General features: G+C 42.6%; 1 protein-coding gene across 1 annotated transcript in view; it reads right to left on the bottom strand.

Annotated features, from left to right (window-relative positions):
• Window positions 1-19,303, bottom strand: part of LOC309439516 (uncharacterized protein) — a gene marked incomplete at its 3' end in the record, with an annotated part of 44,212 nt that extends 24,909 nt beyond the window's left edge. Inside the window, exons 1-2 of the mRNA XM_082052183.1 lie at window positions 19,184-19,303; window positions 18,761-18,867 (exon numbers count right to left, since the gene is read on the bottom strand). Of these exons, the coding sequence (XP_081908309.1) occupies window positions 18,761-18,867; window positions 19,184-19,243 (167 nt within the window). The 5' untranslated portion in view covers window positions 19,244-19,303. The remainder of the gene's footprint in view (window positions 1-18,760; window positions 18,868-19,183) is intronic.
• Window positions 19,304-24,350: the final 5,047 nt, after the last annotated feature.

Raw genomic sequence — 24,350 nt, 5'->3', positions numbered from 1 at the left:
AAAAAAACCCACCAAAAAATACACATTAGAAAAGTTATACAAGTGACCCCCAAAACAGTTGCCCTGCCATTTTCTGCCTGATGCGATTTAGTGTTTGGATAATCCCTTGGTGTGCTAGGTGTGCATGCTTCTGTCTTGGGCTCTGTATCAGGTACCAGATCTGACTGTGACATGAGCTAAAGCTCCCAGGAAATCAGCTTTCTGGAGTCACTGCTAGAGCAGGATTAGCCAGGAAAGGTATTGCACAGAGGTACAGATTTCACAGCATTTCTTTCGCTTCATTCACCATGACCAAAGATCACGATGGCTCTGAGTCAGTTCATTCATAGCCCACCTTGTTTCTCCTCATGTTGTTTCTTTGGGTTTCAGGGTGTTAAATTTCACGGTGTGCGAGCAGCCCACAACCTCGCTGCCTCGTGCTGGTCCACCTGCCTTTCCTCCCTGCCTGCATCCCAGGTTGCTCTGGGTAGATGATTATTTTGCAGTTGTGTCAAGAGCCACTGAGGAAGGACCCGGCCACCTGCCCAGACATGGACCTCAACAATGTCCTTTGCCAGAGACCTTACTGCTGGTGTAGGGTGGTGAAGATGATTCACGCAACCAAATGTTTGAAGTGCTGACTGTTTTCACATGGCAGAAGGGGTGGACTACATTTGCCCTGTTTCCTTTTATGTGCCCAGTCCCATGGACTGCAGGGTGAATCCTGGGAGATACTTAGAAGAACCTGACTATCCAGAATAATAATTAAGGATTAATGACTAGATATTTACCAGCACATAGGGTTGCCATGTTCAACACAGTTGGCAACTGGTAACCTTCAATTCATGCAAGATCAGGCCTGTTTAATCCATTAATCCTCACAACATGTTGAAGCAGCTGGATTTTATTGTCCTTGTTTTGCAGAAGGGAAGAGCTCAGGCAGCAAAGTTGGGTGACTTGTCTTTCGCCACAGAGAATATTTCTCCTTTAGCTCTTCTTAGTGGTGCTGAAAATCCGACCTATTCTAAAATAAAGGGCTTAATTGGAAGTCAGCTGAAAGAAGGGATGCCTTCGGATCAGTCTGGCTTCAGGAAAGGGGATTTAGACCACAGGTTGCCCTCTTGCTGCAACTCTCACATGACAGTCAGTTCTCACGCTCACACCCTTGTTTCATGCCTTTCAAAACTCTCCAAACAGTTTCTGGATTAAAAGTGCGGGCTCATGCTCATCCAGCGCTAAACACGTCCTGTTCCTGCTGCGGGAGGAATGAAGTGTGCTCAGCTTAATAAACTGCATAACAACTAAACATTATCCAAAAATAGGCCAGGTGTGATGAGAACCATCATTTCCTGAAGCTAAACTGCATGTGCATGCTACAGGACACCATTCTTTATAACATCCAGGGCTGTAGGGGCTTTCTTTTTTAAAGAAAACTCACATTTTCAGAAAGTGATAAATACAAAGCATCAAATGTGGTTCGTGGTAACAAGAAACCAATGAAAGTTTATGACCAACCAATCCACTTAACTCTGCCAAAGCAATAAACCACCACTTGGGTTATAAATTGTTGAGCTGAGTTTGCACTTTTAAAATGTTTTCCAAAATCAATTGCTCCCCCAATTAGACCATTAGTTGTCAACAACTTAGTTAAATAATAAGCCAGTGGTTCACATCTGCTTGAGAACAGAGTCAAACTTCAGCTGTTTCCCTGGCTACTTGAGCTGAATTCACGTCTGTTATCATTAACATGAGTGAGGGTAGGAAAGCAAAAAACTATGCTGGAAATTAAATCAAGTTCTCCTCCCACTGCCTGAAGCACATAAATCTTCTAAGTTAATGGTGCCACAGAATAGGTCTGATTGGCCTCAGTGGGGGTCGAGGATGCACAAGGAATGTGGGGTCAAGCCCCATGGACCACTGACCTTTCCGGGGAGGTGTGTGTTATTGCAGCCTCCACCAAATCTGTTGCTCAGTGCCCATCTAATGTCATTAGTATCTATCTACACACAGTACTGATGACCCCTGCTTTTCTTCTTCTCTGTGTGAGCATCAGCATAGCAGCTCTGCTGTTAAGAGGATCCCAAAGGATGTGAAACTCAGCTCCTGCCCTTGGCCTTTGGGGTCAGTGGTCACCAGACATCAGTGTGCTCAATAATGGCTTCTACTTGAGGTCAGCGCCATCCTTTCTCTCCACAGGACAGAGTCAGAGATGTTGCATGGAAGGGGGAAGATGAGACTTGTGAAATATGGTCCAGCAGAAGAGGAAGAGAATATCCAGGGTACATCAGCTCTGGAACAGTGGGTCACCACCAAGCCTGGCTAACACCAGAGTTAGTGTGGCTAACACATAGTGTCCTGGGCACCTCCCTGCCATGCTAATCCCAATGCTACATCTTTTTGGTACATCTTGGCACATACTTGGCATCCCAACATACCTGTGGTGGTGTATTGACCATTGCCAGTGAGGATGGACACTGCAATAGCCTGATGTCAACCAACTTCACCTTGCCTCTTCCAGCTGGATCAACAGGAGTCAGGGTCTTAGCAGAGGCCAAATTTAAAAATTAAAACTAATAAGTACAACTAGAACGCCTGACAAAACTTATTATCTTCTCACATCAATTTTATTCTGTTGACTCTCCAGGGATGTCAGTGATGTCTTTCCTGGGTCTGCAACAAAATCAGCAACTGCATCACTCATTTTACATTAACTGTCTCTTGCATTTGTCAGCACTCTTGTGCAAGACAGAGGCTATGGGCCTGCTCCTTTTGTGATTTGCACTCCTGTAGCAGAGCACAAGGCTAGGTTGCTATTTTCAGATACACCAAGTGCCTGGCTATGCAGTTCAAACAGCAGTGGTACACCTGGGCAGCAAGAAATCAGGCTGGCAACAGAAACACAAGAATCCAGAAAACTTACTAAAGCCGTTCTCAATGACATTCTTCCTAAGGCAGTCTACTTTGGCTCCTGGTAGCATTTCCACCAGTGTCCAAGCAGATAACTCTGCAGTGCTGGAGCTACACTTTTGGTAGACACATTCAAGAGCATCATGAGGGCAGCTGGTGTGCTGAGAAAGGACCATAGGAAGAACTGAATTTGATGGTTAAAACACAGCATCATGTGAGTACTTTTATCTATTTTTGAGTGTCTTTATGTATTTTTCCAGACAGGATTAACTCAGTGCCACAGCATAGCTACTGTCACCCAGAGGTTTGAAGGCCAGGACCAGCAGTTCTCCCAACAGCCTTTTTCCTTGCTCTTGCCACCATGTTACATGTGTGAAAAACAAGCAGGCATAAAACCATCAGATTAACATTATTCAAAGCACAGCCCTACCCTTGCACTGCTCTTTCCTCTGAAGCACATCCTGTCCTCCTGTGTGCAGTTATTTATATTTCTTCATGCTGTCCTTTCCAGCAGGCTGTTCTACTTAACACCCTCTAAGAAGATAATTCCCACCAGGACCTCTCTGCAGCAACACGGGTTTTAACCTACCATTATAATGACCATAATTTAATGCCATTGTATTTCTCCTCCCACCTCAATGTTAAACATTAACCTTGGGCCCACTATTGACTGCTGAAGGCATCTGCTGCAATCATATGTGAAATATAGGGCATTATTTGGCTCTTTGGGAGATGAATGCATAGGTCCATGCTGTGTTGTTTCAGGGAAGAGCAGAAAATGTCTGTGCAGAGCCAGTTTTAAAATCAACCATTAAATTGGGCTTTCGTAACTTCTGCTTCTGAAGGTTGGTTCAGTATAGCACTAAATCTTTTCCACAGCCCAAGGATTCAGAAGGCACAGAGGTTTCCTTGATGATCAGCCTTGTTAGTTCCAAGGACCTTTTCTTTCAGAGCTCTCATTGTGTGGCAAGAAGAAAGAAAAAATGAGTTCTTGGAAGTAAAGACCCTCCTTCTGTTCAGGTTTGCATAAAGAAAGGGTCACTGCCCCTGAAGGCTTGCTTCTCTCTTTTCCTTTTCTTAGACCACATAAATAGAAGAGTAATACCAGCCCATAAGCTGAATATATCAGGTTCTGATCAGTACACCGAAGCTTTTGCAACGCACGAAACTCATATGTGCTGCCATGTGCATGTTAATCCTGTGCAGGATTGAATGTGCAGGTTCTTGTCCTTCTGTGGTGTGTACCTCCTGTTGCATAATCCTCAAACAACGCTCTGCCCTTGGAAAAAAAATCTGAGAATTTCTGAACTTTTTTTAACCTACAAATAGAAGGCTGTTTTTAGGATCAGAAGGTACTGATGGAAGAAGTGCTAGGAAGTGGAAATCCTAAAAATGATCTCCTTTTCCTTTGTCTTCAAAGGACCTGACAGGTCTCCCTCTCCCTTGCTTCTTCTCACTCAAATATACCAGCAAAATCACCTCCCACCAAGTTATCCATGCCTTTCAGCCTTCTTTTACTTTTTCAGTGTTTTGAAACACCTACCATGCATAAAAGCCAGATAAATCTAATTGACCCATCCCCTTCTTCTCCCTTATACAGCTCATAGTAGCAGACTGAAAGCACTCCACAAGGAGATCCTTCATGTGAGTGTATCCAGCAATTTCCTCGTGGGGACACCCCTCCCTATTAATTGCTCTTGGAGGCGTCTAAAAATCCAGTGATGGTCCTGTTTGCAGACACAAAACAGACCCAGTTTACAGTCAAAGCAGACAAAATCTCTTTGTTCCCTGATATAATATGGGATGCTAACTATCCCACTTTTCCGACAAAGAGCAAGATGTTTGCTCCATTTACCCAAAGCCATGTGAGAAGCTGTGACAGAGCCACTGGATAAGCACAGGTGCCCTCGGTTCCCATCCAGACCTGCTTCAAACAAACATTTCTCAGGGATGGCATTGCACCAAAAGCCTTATTACACCTGGACCCATACACGTCGAGATGTGCGGCTGCGTTGCCTGCCTCTCTGAGCCACCTGCCCTCTTACAGACACATGCAAGATCAGTTGGACAATATTTGCTCCTCAATCAATCCAACTGTCTGTTTCTTATAACAGCGTTCATCTCTAGGTGTGTACAGTTTGATTACTTTTATTCCAGTGCCTTTCTGGATAAGTGTTGGTGCTGACTGCTGTATATAACCCCAGGTCCACATTTCTCACTCCTTTGAGGACAGACATTCTGTTTGTATGCCAAAGCTGCCTGCTTACCTTTGTACCCTCTAGTGAATAAATTCAGTTTTACCATGTTCTTTTCCTCTTCTCTCTTGTGTCTCGCCATCTTTATATCACAGTGAAGCATTTTTTTTGTTGGAGAAAACTGAAGCAAAAAGGCATTAAATATGTTGGCCTTCTCTAGGTCATCTGTGCCTCTCCTGTTCCCAATTAGGTAATGGGCTTCTGCTTGCTGCTGTCTTTCTTTTACTTTACTGTATTTATAGCACCTTTCTCCTTGTTTCCTAACACTCACTCCTCAGTGGTTGTAATTCATTTAGCACAGCAACCTTTCTGCCCTACATGCTTATTTTATTCCTTGATCTCATCCTCAGTAATGCGACCTCATTCTCCTTTTTAAAACTATTCTTCTGGGACTCTCCTATCCTTATCCTACCCTCTGGCTATCCGCAGTGGGTAAAGCTGGATCTTCTACCATGAGCGATGTGGCCTGGTTCAGGTGCTTGCCGCCTGTGAGCAGAGTGCATCTCCTCATCTCTGGCCATGCTGAGCGAACCTGCCAAGATATGGGACCTCCCTTGAACAGCAAGTCTTTATGAACCACACAGCATTTAAGTTACTCCCAGTCCTTCCAGCACCCACGAACAGAGGATATGTCCCATATCAGGGATAAGCCAGGTGAAATCTTATCCACATCCCATGTCACTGAGACACTGTGATAGCAATGGATGGGAAATGGTGGGACTCAATCCCATACCCTATTTCCACCAGCAAAGGACAAGGGAGCATCCAGAGAGAGGGGAACAGGACACTACAGAAATGTCTCTGCCCCCCATTAGTGAGGAAAAGCCATAGTAATCGGCCCCCAGTTTTCAACTCTGCTGGAGACTTTAGCATTGGCTAGAGACTTATTTGTTTATTTTCCTGCAGCAGGGATGAGCGTTTTCCTGGGCAGACCCTCTGTGGTAAGGTTAAAAGGATGCAGGTCTGCCTTGCTCTGATCCTCCTCCCTGTTGCACACAGGAACCAACACTTCCAAAGCCACCTCTGTGAAGTCTGCAGTGAATTAACATGACACTGGCAAAAGTAAAGCTGTGAAAAATATTTCTACTTTTAAAATGTTTGGCAAAAAACATCTGACATAAAAAGCAAAAGCAATCGCAGTAAAGATAACTCAAACAGAAATACTAGGAGCTTTATACATGTTCAGTCTCTCCTGCTAGTCCCTGTGCACGCTGCAAAAGGAGGATGTCTCAGCAAGAGAGCTTCACCCATGTTTGACTTCCCAAACACATGAGTGAGTTGCAACCTTACCTGTTCCCTCCATGATGCTCAACAACGCAATTCCCACGCTGAGGTCCCTGCAGTGCTCTGCCATACTCAGGCTGAAACAACAACTGAGTCACAGTGGGCTCCGGCCCCACTTCATGTAACCTCACCAAAAGTGACCCTAGGAACCACTGGTAGGGGAACAATTGAAAAAAAAAAGGCAGTCAAAGAGCTGATCACGACCCCAGTTCAGGTAGGACACCAAGGAGAGGTGATCACAATCCTCCAGGCAGGACACCAAAGACTTCCCCTGTCCAGCTTGGGCTTGTTGAAAACTAGAGTGATTCCTCTAAGACTTGACTTGGTATCACCAGGTCGCTTTCCTCCTCAGCACAAGATGTCAAATAATTTGCAAAATGCTTGCAGTTGCATTCAAATATGCTAGCTCTGCTGGCTAAGCATGATTTTTTTGAGCAGTGCCTTAATCCTCAAAATTTTTCCCTTCTGAGACTACAACTGGCACTCAAAAGCTAAAGAAAAAGCTGTTGTGATTTATTTCAGTGCAACTGGAGGCAAACAGCTCGAGAGAGTGTTATCTCCATGGTTAGAGACCACAGTTCATGCAAGGCTGAGAACAGATATCAACAACACTCATGAACCCCTCTTCCAAACTTCCTACATGAAAACCTGACTTTAAAATATTTTAAAGCTGCATTTTTAACACCTGTAACACTAATTTACTCACATATATATCTGATTACTGTGGTGTGCGAAAGCACCAGTTACAATATCACAGAAGCACTCTCCTGCTGACATGGCCCGTAATGATCTCAAACTTCTCTTTATCCAGGAAAAGTTGTTTGTTTTGGTTTGGTTTTTTAAATGCCTTAATTATTTCATTTCAGGTAAACTCCAAGGAGTTTTCCAAAGTCAGCCTAGAGCCTGGGTCAGAGCTCAGCTGGGCTGGTTTATTTTTCAGCCCACAGCTGATCCAGGCCCTCATCGCTGCCTGTACCAGCTACCATATCAGGTTCTGTGAACGCAATCTGAATTCAACAAGCAGCCCTAATTAATGCCCCTTATGTTTGTTTGACTCACCAAAGATACGTGTCAGCCTAAGTAGTAAATCTCATCGTTGCATAGGAACTATAGGGATCAGTTCATTTCCAAATGTGTCCTGGATAGAGCCCAAGATATCTAATACTGTGGGGAAAACACATATTGAGTGTCAAACTAAAGCAACAGCAGCTCTGCAACAAATGGCAACTTCCTCCTGGAAGAGTCAAAGATGGCTGTAACTGCAGATGCTTTTAAATGTACTTTCAGAGTATGACTTAAAATAGTTCCTCTCACTCCAGTTCCTGCTTTAACTCATATCCAACTGCTAAACATACTGTGGCTGTTCCTGCTAATATGCTCTCTGACAAATCATAGCCACGCATAGGTTTCATTTCAGTATTTCCAATTTACTCTTCAATGGGAGACAAATGTGTCTTATTTGCTGACTGCTTAATGAATCTTAAAGAATTTCCAGGCATGCACTGGGATGGTGCTTATTAGAGCCGCTTGCAAATTGTTTTATTTGCTTAATTCTGTGCCCATAAGATATTTACTGGCACCTGGATGCTGTACTGGCTGCTGCAAGACTAACATGGAAATCAGTATATTAGGTAAAAAAATAGAAATTTCAGTGGGAGTTTTCCCATTTACACTTCACCAGAGTCAGAAACCAACATATCAAACTGACAAGATGTATTATATACTTAAATGGTTGCTTTACTCGTGTAGTCATCTGGCTTCCTATCGTAACTGTCCTTTAGAAACATATCAAGAATCTGATCCTGGCAACTTCAGGTCTGTTTAATTTCATACACCCAGGGTTTACTAATAATTATACATATTGCTCTGGTGGCCATGCCAATGAAAGACACCTCCGCGGATTGCATTTTGGGATGGATAGGATTTTTTAATTTGTTTTTTTTTTAGGGTGACAGCTTCATCAGGAAACACTTCCAGGTGCAGCCTTCCTGACATAAATATTTATACTGTCATCTGTCTTTCCACCTGCTCTCAGTCACTGGACCAGAGGTGGGAAGAGTGGATTAAGGGCTGGGGACAAGGGGAAATGCAGTGAGGAGAAAAGCTGAGAGGGGATCCCAGGGCAGCAGTGCTGGAGGAGATGAGGCAGAGCAAGGGATGGAGTCATGGGCAGAGGTGGGGAAACTGTAAAAATATACCATAGAATATATGATTTTGGCTAGGATGTGAGCAGGTTTTCACTGGCAAATCTCTTGGTGTCCATCATTATTCTGGATTTCATGTGAGCTGTGGGTACGTGGCTACAGACACGGCAAAGCCCCTTGAGCAACAGAGTTTGATCAGAGTCAGACAGAGTTTGGGGGAATAAAATGCCCCAAAATAAGTGGCCATTGGAATAGAAACAAAAAGAGAAATTGTACATTGACCCTGAACTCATTTGACCGAAAAAAAGGAATAAATCCCTCATTTTTCCAGCATAAAAACCTCTGCAGTTTTCTAGGGACTAAGACGCCTTAGATCTTACTGCTTTGTCTTTCTTACTGCTAGTAGGGCATTCAGCCTTAAGAAAACCATTAAGAAAATGTTTTCCCAGGGTATCCCGGGCTTTTTACTGTTCAATAGAAGGGGGGGAAAAATGAATTAATATTATTCTGTTGGTTTCACAAACTAAGAGAGAAGACTTAAGGGTTTCCCTCTCTTAGAAAAGTTTTGCTTTCCAAGTCTCAGCTGTACCAAAACTAGCCACATTTACTGCAGAATAACCCCTTTAATGTTTAGCCTGTATTTGAAATATCCAGGCATGCCAGATGAAAACCAGCAGAAAGAAATCAGTACGCCAAGAGAAAAAGGCAGGGATGGGATTGGATCCTGTGGGTCTGGCTGCTGGCGAGGCTGCCGCATGTGTGTGCTCTCCACTTCACTCCCAGTGCCCTTGATTTCTCAGGCTGTTTTGAAAGACAAAAAGAAAGTTGGTAATCATACACCGACAGATGGTTCCTCGCTTAGTTACTCTTTATATAGAGGGAAGCAACTGCGACTTTTTTGTTGTTGTTGTTATAGCCACATTCATGGTGAACTTCCAACTCCAAATCTATTTCTAAGAAGCCCTGTGCAGCAAAAGTCTCTTAATAACAAACCTTGAGCTGACTGGAAGTTTCCTTTTTCAACATTCATATTTCATTCTTCAAAAAGTTTTTACCCTTTTTTTTTTCACTATTCAATGACAGAGCTGTCTAGAAAGTTTTCTGGTAAATGCTGTATTAAATATATTTCTTTCATGCCTATAATTAGAAATTAGATGTTTCTTTCTTGGTTTCTGACTGCCCTTCTTTACCTTCGCTGCAAATTGGCAGCACATGAGCTGCTTGGCTTTTATTGTGATCGTAAACATTTTCGATTGATTACTTAGGGGCAAACATAATGTTTGTAACACCTCCCTACACGTATCAAATTTATGCTGTATCTGTGCACAGTCCTTTTTGAATGGTATTTTGTAGTACTCTATGTGCATAAAATTAAGAATGTCCCTGAATAACTTTACTAGGTGGAGGCTTGAACCAAAAATCTGGCACACTGTCTTAAAGTTAGAAGAGTGGTTCTCTACAACAACTACAGAAAGCGTGTGCTACAGTCCGCCTCATGCTTAGGGGTTCATTTTGCTTTTGACCCTTTCGTCTTGATGTAAGAATTCGTTGCACATCTTACATTCAAGTGAACAGCAATTTCTCCAAGATTCCCTAATTAAGGGAAAACCCTGTAAAACCCTGGCGGGGGGGTTGTTTCACATTTTCTACCTGTGCAGACATCAGTACAGGCCTGCACCAAAATTAATGAGTGTGAACAAATTTGCACATGAAGCTGTGTCCAAGTTTTCTTTTACAAACACGGGGGAGACTTTCACTGATACTTTCTTTCCAGCAGCACAAATTCCACGCATCAGAACTACTCACCTTTTCACATATTGAAGTGAGTTGAAGAAAAAAAAAGACTTCTAGCTTGACTTTTTAAAGATACATTTTAAAAAATATTTCATATTTGAAAATCAGAAAGGGGACCATCTCTACACTTTTTTACCATAAAGAACTTAATTTATCTGTGTTTATTTATTTTTAAAGAATCCTTTTGAATTTTGTGAGGGAAAATCTCAGGGAACACAGTCAACTTAATAGATTTAATTCAAAAATTATCTGATCGAAGCCCACTTCAAATTATTTTATATTTGGGGCTGGGCTTTTGGGGTAGTCCATCACAAATCCATAAAATTTGGATCTACCTCAAAATCAGTCCATAGCTGGAGGGATCAGAGCCAAATTCAAGACTTTTTCCAGGTCACTCAGCACTATGCAAGTTTAATTTTATTTTTTTCTTAATTCTTCACTTCTCAAGTGATTACCTTTACCAAATATCTGTCTCAAAATTCACTTTATAACAGGGATAAATGAGAGGAAAAGTCCCTTTCTCACAGGTGTTTTATGGGTATACCACATTGCTGGCCATCTAGCCAAAAAATATGTAACCTTGGTTTTCTCTGAGGAATGCCATGCTGTTAGACAGGACCACTGATGTGAACAACTCGCTTCCTTACAAACCATTGTCTTCCTTGCCTCCCTTTTGCAAAAAGTTCTCTTCTTATTGATCTAACTCAGTAGACAACTGAGCATTTCTTCTGTTCTATCCTCAGTTCACCTGCTAGGACTTGAGCTTGCCCAAACACTACCGGAAAGTATTAGGATGATGCCACATTTTCACATGGAGAAAGAAGATATCACAAGGAGATGCAATGCTATGACCCTTAGACAAACCTACCCAAAGGCCTGGCCCAGTTATTTCAAAGATGTTTTTTGTGTATGTCCTTGTTGCAGGAGAGCTTGAGGTAGACTCTTTGGTCCAGCCAGAACTGTTGTCCCTCTCCATCTCCTCATCATAAGAATCAAGCACGTCCCCAACACTCAGCCCAGCCAAATTGCCCTGCAAGCACCTCCCTCCCCTGACTTGGTGGATCCTCCAGCTGCCACCCTCCTCCTCCTTCTCTTCCCCTCTTTGGCACTGATCTGAAACCCCCACGGGTCACACAGTGGGCAATGAGATTAAGACCAGGATTTGTAAAGATGATGCATTTTTAGACAGCTTAATAGGCCAGATGCTCAGCTGAGGAGCAGGCCATCTGTCTACTCAAGCCCTACCTGTACCAAACAGGTTATGGCTAGCAGAACTGTTGAGAGAGAGAGGGGACTGCAAACCCAAAACCCAGCTACATGGGGACACAGAAGGACCTTCTGACATGAAGCATGTGGAAGAGAAAATGGGAGATGATGTTCATGGCTGATAAAGGCACCAGTAAAACAGAGATAATCCTAAATGAATCCTGTGCGCAGTGAAGGACTTCTTTGCTCTTTCAGCAGATATAAAGGAGCCCAAGAGTCAGCAAAAAACATAATTATACTAACTTTAAAACTCTTTGCGCTGCCAGAATGGTGTGAACTGAGCCCAACTTATAAATGAGAGTCAGACCCAGTCTCCAAAGCCAGCTGCTCCTTTAGTGCAATGATCTGTCTCCATACTTGCTGATAAGCCGTCTATGCCCTGTGACTTACAATAAAAGGGAACGATGGTCCCTGAACAAACCCAGAGAAGAGGTATTGATTTGCAAATAGTTTAAAAGAATATTCAGGGGTCACAAGATGACCCTTTTTGAGCTCTGACATTTTATATCAGGGAAGATCCTATTGAGATGGGAATTCATATCCTAGACATTGTTTTGTCATGTTTCATAAATAAGTTGAATGGCTTAATTGATTGACACTCACTGCACTTTCCCAGCTTCCTCTGACTCAAAAGTACACTGCTGTTTTCTGCCATAAATAATATGAACTTTCAATCAGCCATCAGACACAAAAAGGAACTGAAAATTCTTCATACAATAGCTGCAATCTGGCATGCGAGGCACTGTAGGTCTAAAAAGGAGAGCGGTATTTGGTATTACCAGGTATTAATTTTCTTCCTGTAGCAGCAATAGCGTTTTCCCACCCAAATGACCCAAACGGTCAACAAGAATTACCCAGGGTCTCCTGCAGGGAGGAAGACCAGTTTTTCCCCACATTTATATGTGTCCAGGGGTTAGGAAACTGATTTGCAATCCTGTGAGCACAACATAGGGAAGGACACACTGGACCACCAAATCCAGTCCCTTTGAGGTGCTGGTACAGCATCCCCTTATCGCTTCTGGACACTGATCCAACTCCATCTCAACCCCAGTGACAGTATTTGCCCCCATTTTTCCCCAGATATTACTCCTCTGATGGTTACAAACCTCCTTCTAATTTCCAACCCATGCTTGTTTCTGATTAATTGAAATAAATCTTCTTTCACACCAGTTTTATTCTTTGTCTTAAATAGCTCTTTTCTTCCATGGATGTTTAGCCCCGTGATAAATTTAGCATTCATTTCTCCTCCTCAGCCTTGGTTTCACTAAGGGAAATAAAAAAGCCACACACTTTGGATCTCTCTTTTTCTTAAGACATTTTAATGGCCTTGTCAGCAATTTTGGTGGCTTTTGGTGAGCTTGGGAAGCTTGTAGCCCACGTGCTAAAAAAAGGTGTAAAAAATAGTTTTAAATTGTTGAGGACTTCCTCTTGAGGAAGAAAGGTGTGGATGTAAGCTCTTACCTCCAGTTGTTCAAGCTGGAAAACATTAGCTTTTAACCTTCCCGTGCTTTAATTTCCTCATCTATAAAACAGAAAGGACAATACAGACCTCAGAGAGGAGTAATTAAGGTTTCTAAAATGCCCAAGATATTCAAGTGAAGAGTTCAATTCTAAATGAAAAGCTCTTTTGTCTGTTGTTCTCTACTTGTTACTTCTTAAGGAGTGCAAAGCCTGGAGAGATGACACTGTCCCAGACTAAAGCCAGTGCTTCCCCATCAATTACAGCGTGTAACTGTTATGCAAGAAGTTTCAAAAAGGGTGACAGGCACCAGTTGCTAAGACAGAGCAATAAAAACTGGGAGAGAAAGAATACTGACTGAAACTATTGCAAGGCCAATTGTTAAGATCAGTAGTTTTTCTTTAGAAGCAGCATCAAACAGTTAAATCTATTTTCTTGCTTTGCTTCAGATGAAGTCTCTCTGAGGATGACCACTATAAGCATCCTCATCTGTAATTAATAAATGTTTGGAAGGACACTTTCCCACTCAACATATGAAATTATAGATGATCCCTTAATTCCCCAGACATTTGCAAGTCTTGTCTTGTCAGAATTGAATTTACTACAGCTGATTACCCTGAGAATGCACTGACCTTCTTAGCTCCTGCTGTGGTCTTTATTTTTTCCATGGCAGATAATATGAGGACCAGAAACTGGGGACTTGGTAGTAGGGATTATGTGATACTAATGAAACAAAGCTTATTGTTGATGTTAACTGTTATTACCACTAAAAAAAGTGCACAACTCCAGACAGATGGACTTTACTTTGTTATACCAGGAGGGAGCAAATGCATTTTGACAGTAGCAGCATCTATTTAAAATCTGGATCACATCTGGTGCCTCTCCAAAGCAGGCCATATCTGATCAATCAGAATTATGGCTCTCAGTCTCCAGATGAGTTAGAAGAAATTCATTATCTGTTTTGAAGCTTGCTTCTCTTTCGTCTATTAAAAAATAAAATAAGATTCATTGTCACTGGATCCATTTAGCTACTGAAAGGAAAAAAAAAGAGGACAGTAATTAAACTAACTACCAGGTTCCACATCTGAAGACATGATTAATTCTTTCAAACACTGCACATGTAGGTACTTGGCTCACGCTAGGCTTCAGTCAACAGTTTCTTAGCTGATGAAATAGATAACCTTGGACTTATCTCCATTTCTGGCTATTTCATAAACTCTCAGAAACACCCAAATGAATTTGTTCAGACTCTGTCAGAGGTCAATATTTGTCTTTCAGGCACATGTAGGCCCTGCACTGACTTGGGAGAGACCACCCTGACGGCAGCGCTGTCTCCATGGGGCCTCCTACCCCAAGGATGTCCCCGCTCTCCCATGTATCCCCTTCTGGACCAGCAGTTTTCAGTGCTGATAATTGACACCGAAATGCTGGGAATTCTTCTGTGTGAGGTCTACTGAACCCCAAGACTGCAAGAGCCTAAGTTCACAAATAACCACAGACAGAACGTATGAGGATGTGTTCTGGATCATTTGAATTTCTTAATACAATTTTTCTGATTACAGAGGGAGTTTTTTCTTGCCCTTGCTGATGAACACAAAAGTCACACCAACAGTGACTTAGCCTCTGAAGTTCTTATCATTGCTTCCATTTTTACCATGTGTTTTTGTTGAGGTCTGCAAGAGCGCAGTTCAGAAAATAGCCTTCTGAAAGCAATGGACTTTTATTTCCCTCATTCACAACTTTTAAAAGAAAACTTACATTAGATAAGGCATTTTGCAGGCCTTATAACTAAAGCTGGTGAGAGAACAAAGTGATGTTTTGGGGATGGGGAAACATAGGGTTTAGGTTCAAAACTTTAACCTTTGAAGAACAATTTAAAATGTTCATCTACATTTGTGAAATATTTCTCAAAATTAATTGTCAAATTGCTACTTTTGATTTGTGCTAGTGAAACCCAGAGAAAACATCTGCTTTCATGAGTGGGGTGGGGGTAGTGGCCATAACCTTCCAGAGGCGTATCAGGTGTGAAAAGACCTAGGCTGGCTTTAATTTCTTCCATAGCAGTGATGGCTCTGGAGCAAATTATTTTGACTGTGTATGGATTTTGTTCAGATTGGTAAAGTACAAAATGAGGTTTTAATAGCTGCCTGCCCCAAAACACTAAACCACCCTGAAAATCAGGTGGGGCAGCTCAAAAGCCATTTATCTACCATGGGTGCAGGACTGTCATGGGAAACGTAACTCTGAATGATATATATAAAAATCTCCTGCTAGCAGTACTAACTTCTCTGGAATTTCTACAAATCATGGATGACAGTTTTCTAACAAAGAAGTAAAAGTTAACGGTGACTAAGGTGGAAGTGATTATGTTTGATTCCTGTCCAAGCCAGTTAAAAACACATGGTATGTCAAGACAGCCAGTTTCACAAAGCTGAATCAAGTACAAGCCAGCTATAAAGAAGGACTGAAGACTAAATGTGATGCATGTAATGAATAGTTTAAAATTATCTAGCTAGATGTAAAAAGAACCAAAGAACAACAAAAAAACCAAACTAGAATAGTAAGTAAGAAAGCATTGTTCAAAAAACAATCCAGGTTAGAGAAGACAAACAATAATAATGATGAATGGATGGATGTTTAGAAGGCAGATGTTGTAAACATTGAAAATACATCCTGAAGCTATATAAAATTAATAAGAAAAGGGCTGCAAGGAAATACATATGGCCAGAGAAAAGGACAGCAAGAAGCAGATGTTTGAGTCCATTGGGACCAAGAGTAACCCTACCAATACTATAAACCCATAAATAGTAAGACCATGAGAATAGCCAGTAATAATGCAGAAAGTCAGAAGTATTTAACAAAAATATCCATTCCTTGCCAGGAGTAAACCAGACATTGTGTTCATATCATAAGGAAAGGATGTCTATTTTTTACTCTAGCCATAATCAAACTAAAATCAAACAGTCACTACCAAAGTAACTATTCAATGTCAGTACAAGCAGATACCTTGCACCAGGATTACTAAAAGAGCAGGTTAGGAAGCTCCTCTAGATGCTGACTTTAGTAATGCAGGTCCAGAAGGGGCAGAAGCTTTAGAGGAAGTAAATATTACAGCAATGTTTGGACACAGCAAAGAAAACGATCAAATAAGTCTGTTAGCCTGACACTTACTGAGGGTAACAATAACAGCAAATTTGATACAAGATTTGACTGCTAAAGAATCCAAGCAAGTACTCTAAATAATAACATTTTGCAAGAATTTATAGAAAACATAGCTTCTGAAGTTACTAATGTAATCACTGTGAAAGACAAAGACAAAAAGGACTCACTGCTCTCAATTGTTCCCACTCCACAAAAGATGCAAAATATTCACTTTATCCTCCAGGTAAGAAATATTTGGGGGTTAGGAAAACATGACACAAAATTCAGACTTATATTCCTCAAAAACACATTTGTTATCAAACGTAGAAGGATAGAGGAGGTCCTAATTAGGCTGGTACAATTTGATATAATTTTTCATTGAAAATTACCGGCTGAAAGCTGTAAATTTTTTAGTGAGTTGTGGTGATCTAGTAATAGTCTTTTGTAAGTGTCATATTTTAGCAATGGTATAAAGCTTCATAGCAGTGTGATCCAGAACAGCTGCAGGAATCCATAGATTATATGACATACTCTTCTCCCCTCTGTTTTTATATACACTTCAGTAGCTAACCTCCAATGTAAAGAAATAAAGTATATGTGAAAGAAGAGTAACAGCAACTTCATCTAGTCTCCACCCAAGTCAGAAACAGGCATGAAGCATGGTCTCTGTCAATAAATGAAGCATTTTTTAAAAAAATCTGTCATTTTTTTGCTGAAATGAGGCACATCAAATTCCTTTGGGTGAAGAGACAAATTCCCTTTTAGCCCGGAACTTTCTGAAATAATCCCACTTTCTGAAATAATTCACCACTCCCAGATGGAGCAGGCAATGGCAGGTTACCGAGTTCAGGCAATGACGGGGGTTCACGTTGCTGGTTGCTTTGTGCAGTTATTTCTGCATTTTCCAACAGCCCTTTTACCATATGGAGACAAAACTCACTTTCAATCCCCAAAGCGTCACTCTTGCTTTAAAATTGTCCGTTATTTGAGAGGTGGGACTGCAATTCCAAATTAGGACACAGGAGGTGTCCAGATTCCCGCTGAGGTCAGTGCAAACGCAGTCTAGGCAGTCAGTGAGATCTGGAGAGCAATTTCCCTGAAGAAGACACCCACTTTGATCAGCAGGTTAAACCCCACACAAACCCCTTTAACATCTTTTTTTTTCAGAGAAATGGATCCAATGCTTTGCAGCAGGAAAACAGAGCTCTTTTTTCCAATGAAATACTTCAATACACATTTCTCTCTGTAATAAAATTTCTCCTCAGGACTATACAGAAAGCACTGCTTACTGATTTAAAGCAAATGTTCTTTCAAAGACCCCATTGTTGCTCAACTTTATGGAAACTTTTCTGCTTCACAGCTCTGTCCTCATAATGGACAATGTCTGAAGGTGCAGCTACCCTCAGATTTTCACAAACACCATGCCTGTTTTCAAGAATAAGTACAAACCAAAGCTTTGCATTGATTTCTCTTTGATTTTGTTTTCTTTGAGAATTTATTCTTCCTCACTTCTGGATGCGCCTGTTGACTCTTCTGAGGGAAGGAAAATAACAGCATTTTCCCAAATACTGTGTGTGTCCTTCCAGCCCCAGCTGGGAAATAACACTGCATCCAAGCCAGGCTTGCAGGGGATCTAAATCCCTCGTGCCAAGCCTGTCCTCCCCATCTCTGTCTCTAAGAAACGACCAGCAATTTTGCTCAGGTCATTCTAGGCCACAACCTTTGGTACAAAATCCCCCACTTGCAGGAATATGTTGGGAGGCACACATTGTGAGAACGCCTATGGTATGGAGATACATTTGCATCACATCTCTGATAATCAAGATATGCTGCCAAGGGACTGTTTACAGGTACTGCGCTATCACATCATGATTTGCAATATTCCAAAGTATATGTAAAAAAAAAACAACAAAGAGCCCAAACCGAGACATACCCTGCAGCACCACCTCTGATGATAGAAATAAATTTTCCACACCTGCCAATTTCACACCCAAACCAACATCTGTTTAACAAACACTAGGTGGAGAAAAAAATACTGACTCCGCAGTTTCATCAACAAGTATAGAAAACCTGTTAGTATGTCAACAATCAGCTATTTCTGCTTGATGACTGTCACGCACATCCAGATGAGATGTGTTTCTCAGCTGTGCTCATTTGGGACAAGGCCACGATAAAGGTGTATACTAATTTTAAAAAGTAATCAGATAGTCTAAATTATGGATTGCATAAAAGAAATTTCACAGTGGAACTCAGATGTGACATTATCTTATTCATACATATGGTATAAGCACATTTTCACCCCAGTTTGAGTTTGGATTGTAAAGCCAATTACATTTAGTTAGACAAAAAGAGGAGATTTTTAACTGTGCTGACAGTCTTTTTGCTTTGCAACATGCGAGTTGCTGATTATTAGCACCTTACAATCTTCTGATCTTCACCCCTGACGTTTTTCTCCAAAGCCATTTATTTCAGATTTTTAGGTATTCTTCAGAGCTCTGCCTAATCTTCCCATTTGAACATGGTTCACTCACCTTCCACACATGCCAAGTGTTACATTGCCTGTTGACTTACTTAACAATTCAGCCTTGCAAGATCCCAAGACACTTGTCGTCGCAATGTTTGATAATGTAAAAACTCCCTGGAAGAAAACAGAAAGCACTTTTTTTTTAATTTCCACCCACTGAAATATTACATGCTTACTTTATTACCCAAAACAGTTATTAAAACCAAAAGTTTTACACTTTTAATGACTTTTATAGAAAGGAAACAAACCCTAAATATATGAAAGGCACTGAGACGGACCAAGAGTGCAACAAAGCATTATAGTCCTAATTCCAAAAATCAAGTAAAAATTCAGGATCTTGGCAGGAGTCGAGGTTACTCCAGTTGGATTTCAGTAACCTGAGACCTTTAATAAACCTGGACCAAACCCTTCAGCAGTTAAATTAGCCTACAAAAGGAGTCCCTTCCCCGGGCTCCTCACTGGAGCACCGTCTGCCATCAGCCGAGGACATGTCCTGCTGGGTCCCAGCACCGCCGGGAGCTGCTCCCCCTTTCACACCCGGCCAAGTCCATTCGCGTCACACGCGCTGCTTTCCCAGGACCGTCCCTTTTCTGTGCCCATGCCCATTTGGCAAGGACTCCCCTGGCCCTTCCCCCAGCCCCTGCTCCTGTCGCCCCAATCTGTACACACACAGATTGCAGCCTGAGCAGCATTTTGGCACTTCAAACCCACAACACCTGTTTTGGAGGTTAGCAGAGAGTGACAAGTATAATCACAGCCTCTGCTGAAGTTTTCGCCTGCCAGCAAGCCAATTATGCTATTATTTTTGCCTTTTTTTTTGTCTCCCCACACACACATACCACACCGCTTTCCAAGGCAGCTCCCCAGGCAGTGGCAACACACTTCATGTCAGAATCACAGAATGGTCAGGGTTGTAAGGGACCTCTGGAGATCATCTAGTCCAACCCACCTGCTGAAGCAGGTACACCTAGAGTAGATTGCACAGGAATGTGTACAGGCAGGTTTGAATGTCTCCAGAGAAGGAGACTCCACAACCTCTCTGGGCAACCTGTTCCAGGGCTCGGGTACTCTCAAAGTAAAGTTTTTCCTCATATTCAGATGTAACCTCTTACGTTTCAATCTGTGCCCATTGCCCCCCATCCTATCCTATCGGTGGGCACCACTGAAAGGAGTCTGGTCCATCCTCTTGACACCCACCCTGAAGATATTTATAAACATTGATGAGACCCCCTCTCAGCTTCTCTTCTCCAGGCTGAACAGATCCAGCTCTCTCAGTATCTCCTCATAAGAAAGGTGCTCTAGGCCCCTACTCATTTTTGTAGCCTGCTGCTGGAAGGCCACCTTTTGTTTGTCCCCTTTCTGGTGGCCAACAGGTCTTGACTCCATTCCCCAACACGCCAAGGCACTGCACCATGATGCTGCTCCTTGACAGACACATGGCATGAGTATGCTCCAGCAGCTTTGTTCATCAAGCACTTATGCTTATGTTCACCTTACGTTCCCCAAGGCCACCACACAAGGGAACCCCATCCTTACATTTTGCCCTTATGGCCTCTGAGCTCCAAGGCCAAGAGGAGTCACAGCTGCCCCAGTCATGGTTGCACACTGCAGGACTGGGATTGGAGCTGGGGTGACTGTCAGGGCAGGAGCAGGAGGCTCATAGAACCTTGTCTAAAGGTTCCTTTAACCAGAAAGTCCCTCCTAATCTCAGTGCAGGGGGCTTTCATTTGACTGTGAGTTGACAAAGGTGGTCTCCCCAGGCAGCCTGGCCTTGTCTCTTGTGTAGGGAGGAGGACAGAGAAAAGGACCTTAAAACACGAGTGTAGAAACATACCCAGCTCCATCCAACGCCCATAGCACACACTTTACTGGTGTTCAGTCCTGCAGCCTCAGTGGGGACACAGTTCCTGGCCACTGCAGTGTGCAGAAAAACACTGGCCAGAACAGTCATATTTTCAGCATGAGCCTTCTGAAAACTTCTGTCTGGAAGCCTCTCTGGGTTTTTCAGCACACCATTTTGATTTTGTATTAGCACAGAGAGACCAAGCTTTCTCTTTCTATTCTTGGAAAAGAGTCCAAAGATACCTGCAGCACTAAGGGCATTCAAAGTCCATCTCAATTACAAGCCCTGCTGACCTGAGCTAAGCAGATGGATACTGAGCGAGGGTTCTTTTTTCAGCGTGCTTAACACACTCTGCAATTAAATCCCAAGGGTAGAAAACAAACATTGAGCCTGGTGTATGTAATCTGGAAGGATGGGGCGGGGGGGCGCGGAGGGAAAGCCAGGTTGTTGCTTCACACAGGGGCACTCAGCTTTTTGAAAAGACTTCTTTTTTTTCCAATTAAGGCAGCGGTAAATGATCATTTAAGGGGTCATTAACTCTGCCACCCAAAATAAAGCAAACATAGCAGCACTGAAAAGACCTGTGATGAGCTGACAGAGTCTGCAGAACTCCCCAGTGAAACCTATTTCTTGTTTTCACTGAAGAGAGCATGTGTTTTCTGTAGGGCTATATAATGTGGATACCCCCATGCCCACCCTAGCAATGGGGACATCAGCCATATTCAGCATGTTCACAGCACCAGGAGCTGGTGACAAGGACAGCTCTGGTGTCTTCATGGTGGAAAGTCCGAGTCTCAAGATGCAACTAGAAAACATGACAGCATTGGTTTTCATGACGTGCCAACATAAGAAAATGCACAGGACTATTTCCTTTGGGGTGGGAAGGATGGATGGGGCATAAAGTTTTTCTCTTTACTGGCTTCCCAGCTGCCTAGCAGGACCTACCAGCAAGCATGGCACTCTCCTAGTTTTGGGGAAGGGAAAACCATTTTCATTGTAACTTTCTGGCAAAATACCCATCCAATTTCCCTACAGAGAGGAAGCTGATGGCAGCAAAATGTCCAGTGAGCTCCCTTACCTGCTCTGAGTTAAGAAAGTTCACAGACCTGCATGGGATCTGTCCCCTGACCTATGGTTGCACTAGGGCAGCTTGGAGGCACCACATCCCAGAGGACAAACGGTGGGGCTTGGTATGGGAGGGATGAGTCTAGAAGTGGTGTTGGGCTGATGAACAGATGGAGACAATAAGCCCAGATCCCACCTGCCTCGTTCAGGGAGAAGGCTGTGGGAGAGCGAGGAGAAGAGGAAGGTGGGACCAACTCCTCTGCATCACAGAGTGGCCTTGTGGTACCTGGAGGTATTGACTTCAAGAGGTGACAGATCAGCCCAACCAGATGTATCTGCTACCTGGACCACGAGGTGGGAGAGGGGTCATGGCACATACTCAAAAATGCAGGTGATGGTGGCCTGATGGGGGGGGTTCGCACTGGTTCGTGATTCACTTGCTCCTGGTGTGGGACTGAGACCCCTCCGCACACTGGAGCACTGGCACATAAAGGCTGTTGAGGACACTAAGAAATGAGAATGGCTCAGCAAAACAGTCCACAGAAGGGAACAGGCTATTTAAAGTGTGCTTGCCCAGGCTATGCACAGCAATGCTCTGTTTGGAGGCCAACAACCCCACCGTGGGGAGCAGTGTGAGGTGAGGAGTTAGGTGCCAAGTTCCCATCAGCGTTTTCCAGCCACAACACTGCTGCTAAATTTAAACAAAATCTGTTCCCATCCATTCTGGACATCGTGCTCTTCCCTGTCACACAAGGCGACCTGAACCTGATATGCCCTCCAGGCATTTATTTATATATTTATTTGCAGTCTGTTCACCTAGTGACCACCCATCCCTCCAGAACATCTCATGACCTCAGAGGCAGCTGGGGTGCCAGGGGCACTCAGCCACAACTTCATGGGAAAGCATGGAAAAATGCAATAAAGTTGCTGATGCAGCTTATGCAGAGTCCCCAGGAAGTGTAAGGATCTGCATGTTGTCCTGCTTTCATGTAACTTGGGGCAATGTACCTTCTCCACTAAAAATAAGGGTTACATTTGTACCAAAGATGTTCCCAAAGAGAGGCTAATTTCACAAGTGCATTTTTTTCTAAGAGCAGGTCACCTTGGCAAATGCTTTTCCTTTCTCTGAGAGTGGAGAGATGGAGGAAACGCCTGCTCAGAGGTCAGTAAAGAGCAATGAAACACCCCATCAACCAAGCCCATGCTATTAAATTCAAACTGGTGATGCCACACGAGTTTTCCCTATATCATATAAGCAAATAAAGCTGAAATTTCCATTCCTTTTCAACTGCACTGTTGCTGTTGGAATGACATATAGGGTAAAGTTCCTGCTGTAAAGTAAGCACCCGGGGTTTAGTTTGCATGCTGCAGGAATTGGGAGTTTTTATCCATTTAATATATTTTTTTTGTTATATATTAGAAGCAACGCTTTTAGGAGCCTGAGAAACAGTATGTTTGCATACCGCCTGTAACTAACACTGTTAGTTAAAACATTCCGTGGTGTATTGCTAATAGGACACCAGAAAAGCCCGAAACAGGAACAACACCATTAGCAAAAAAACATAGGGCACGTCCTTAGCAGAAGGAAGAGACAAGGCACGCCTATATTCCATACTGGCGTCCAAAAGCTTCCCACTTGTCAAAGCCAAAATACTATCATGATCACAGCATTTCCGAATGAAATCCAAGATGGGTGGGTGGGAAAATGCCAAGCCCTTTTATTTTTTCTTCAAAAATTTTTGAAAGGAAATAATAATTTACAAAACTTTTCTCACTGGGGAAAAAAAAAAAAAAGAAAAAAGTTAGAAAAGGAAAAAGAAAAGGAAAGAGGAAAAAAGAAAAAGAAAGAAAAACAACCAACAACCATTTATAGCTACATATGGCCCTGCCAAAGCAGTTTTTGTAATTACTACCCCAGGAGAGACCTGGGCTATGATTTAGGTTTCCCAGTGTTTAATTAATTTAAGTAACACGTAACAGCATTAAAGAATTTGTTGGGTTTGCTATGGTCAGTTATGACCTGACCTGTAAGTTGTGGCTAAACTACCCAGACTTTCTTGTGTCTGGTCCTGTGATGTTGCGTTTTGTATTTTATTTGTTTTTAAGTCAACCCATAAGGACTGCATGTGCTCTCTAAACAAAGTCAAGGCTGTGAGCACCCAGTGCCCCTCAGCACAACCCCCCAACAGCTCCCAAACAGGCATCTGGCCCAATCCTTTCTTCGTGGACGACTCCATCCCAGGACTCAACTGGTTTAGCTACTTGTATTTAAAAATAGAGAGGAAATTTGCTTTTTCACTTGTTTTCTGTAGAGTCTAGCTAGCCTCATAAACAAGGGAAGGCTGGGGAGGATTTTAAAAAAAATCTCTTCCTTCATTGTATTCAAGATTTGAAAATCAGAAGGTGAGACTCTCTAGCAGGCAAGTGTGCAGATTAATCGTTCTGATAGCTGGACCCAACCTTATCTGCATTTCTGCTTAGCAGGTTAATGCTGGACCACTCTTTGTGAAGCTGCAAATGACCCAGAGCAGCTACATAAGGCACATGACCAAAGACTTCAGTCCAGAATAATCTGGAAGAAGGCTCAGATTTCTGTTCAATATCTGTTGGTTTGTTTGTTTTTTTTTTTCCCACAGAGGATAAATTATTTCTTTCGGACAGACTTGGAGACAGCTCTGCTTATGATAAC

This window comes from Streptopelia decaocto (genome assembly GCF_964273445.1).
Source record: "Streptopelia decaocto genome assembly, chromosome: 4".
In the NCBI taxonomy this organism is placed as follows: Eukaryota; Metazoa; Chordata; class Aves; order Columbiformes; family Columbidae; genus Streptopelia; species Streptopelia decaocto.
The sequence above is the reverse complement of the archived record's forward strand: the minus strand, read 5'-3'. Positions and strand labels throughout refer to the sequence as shown.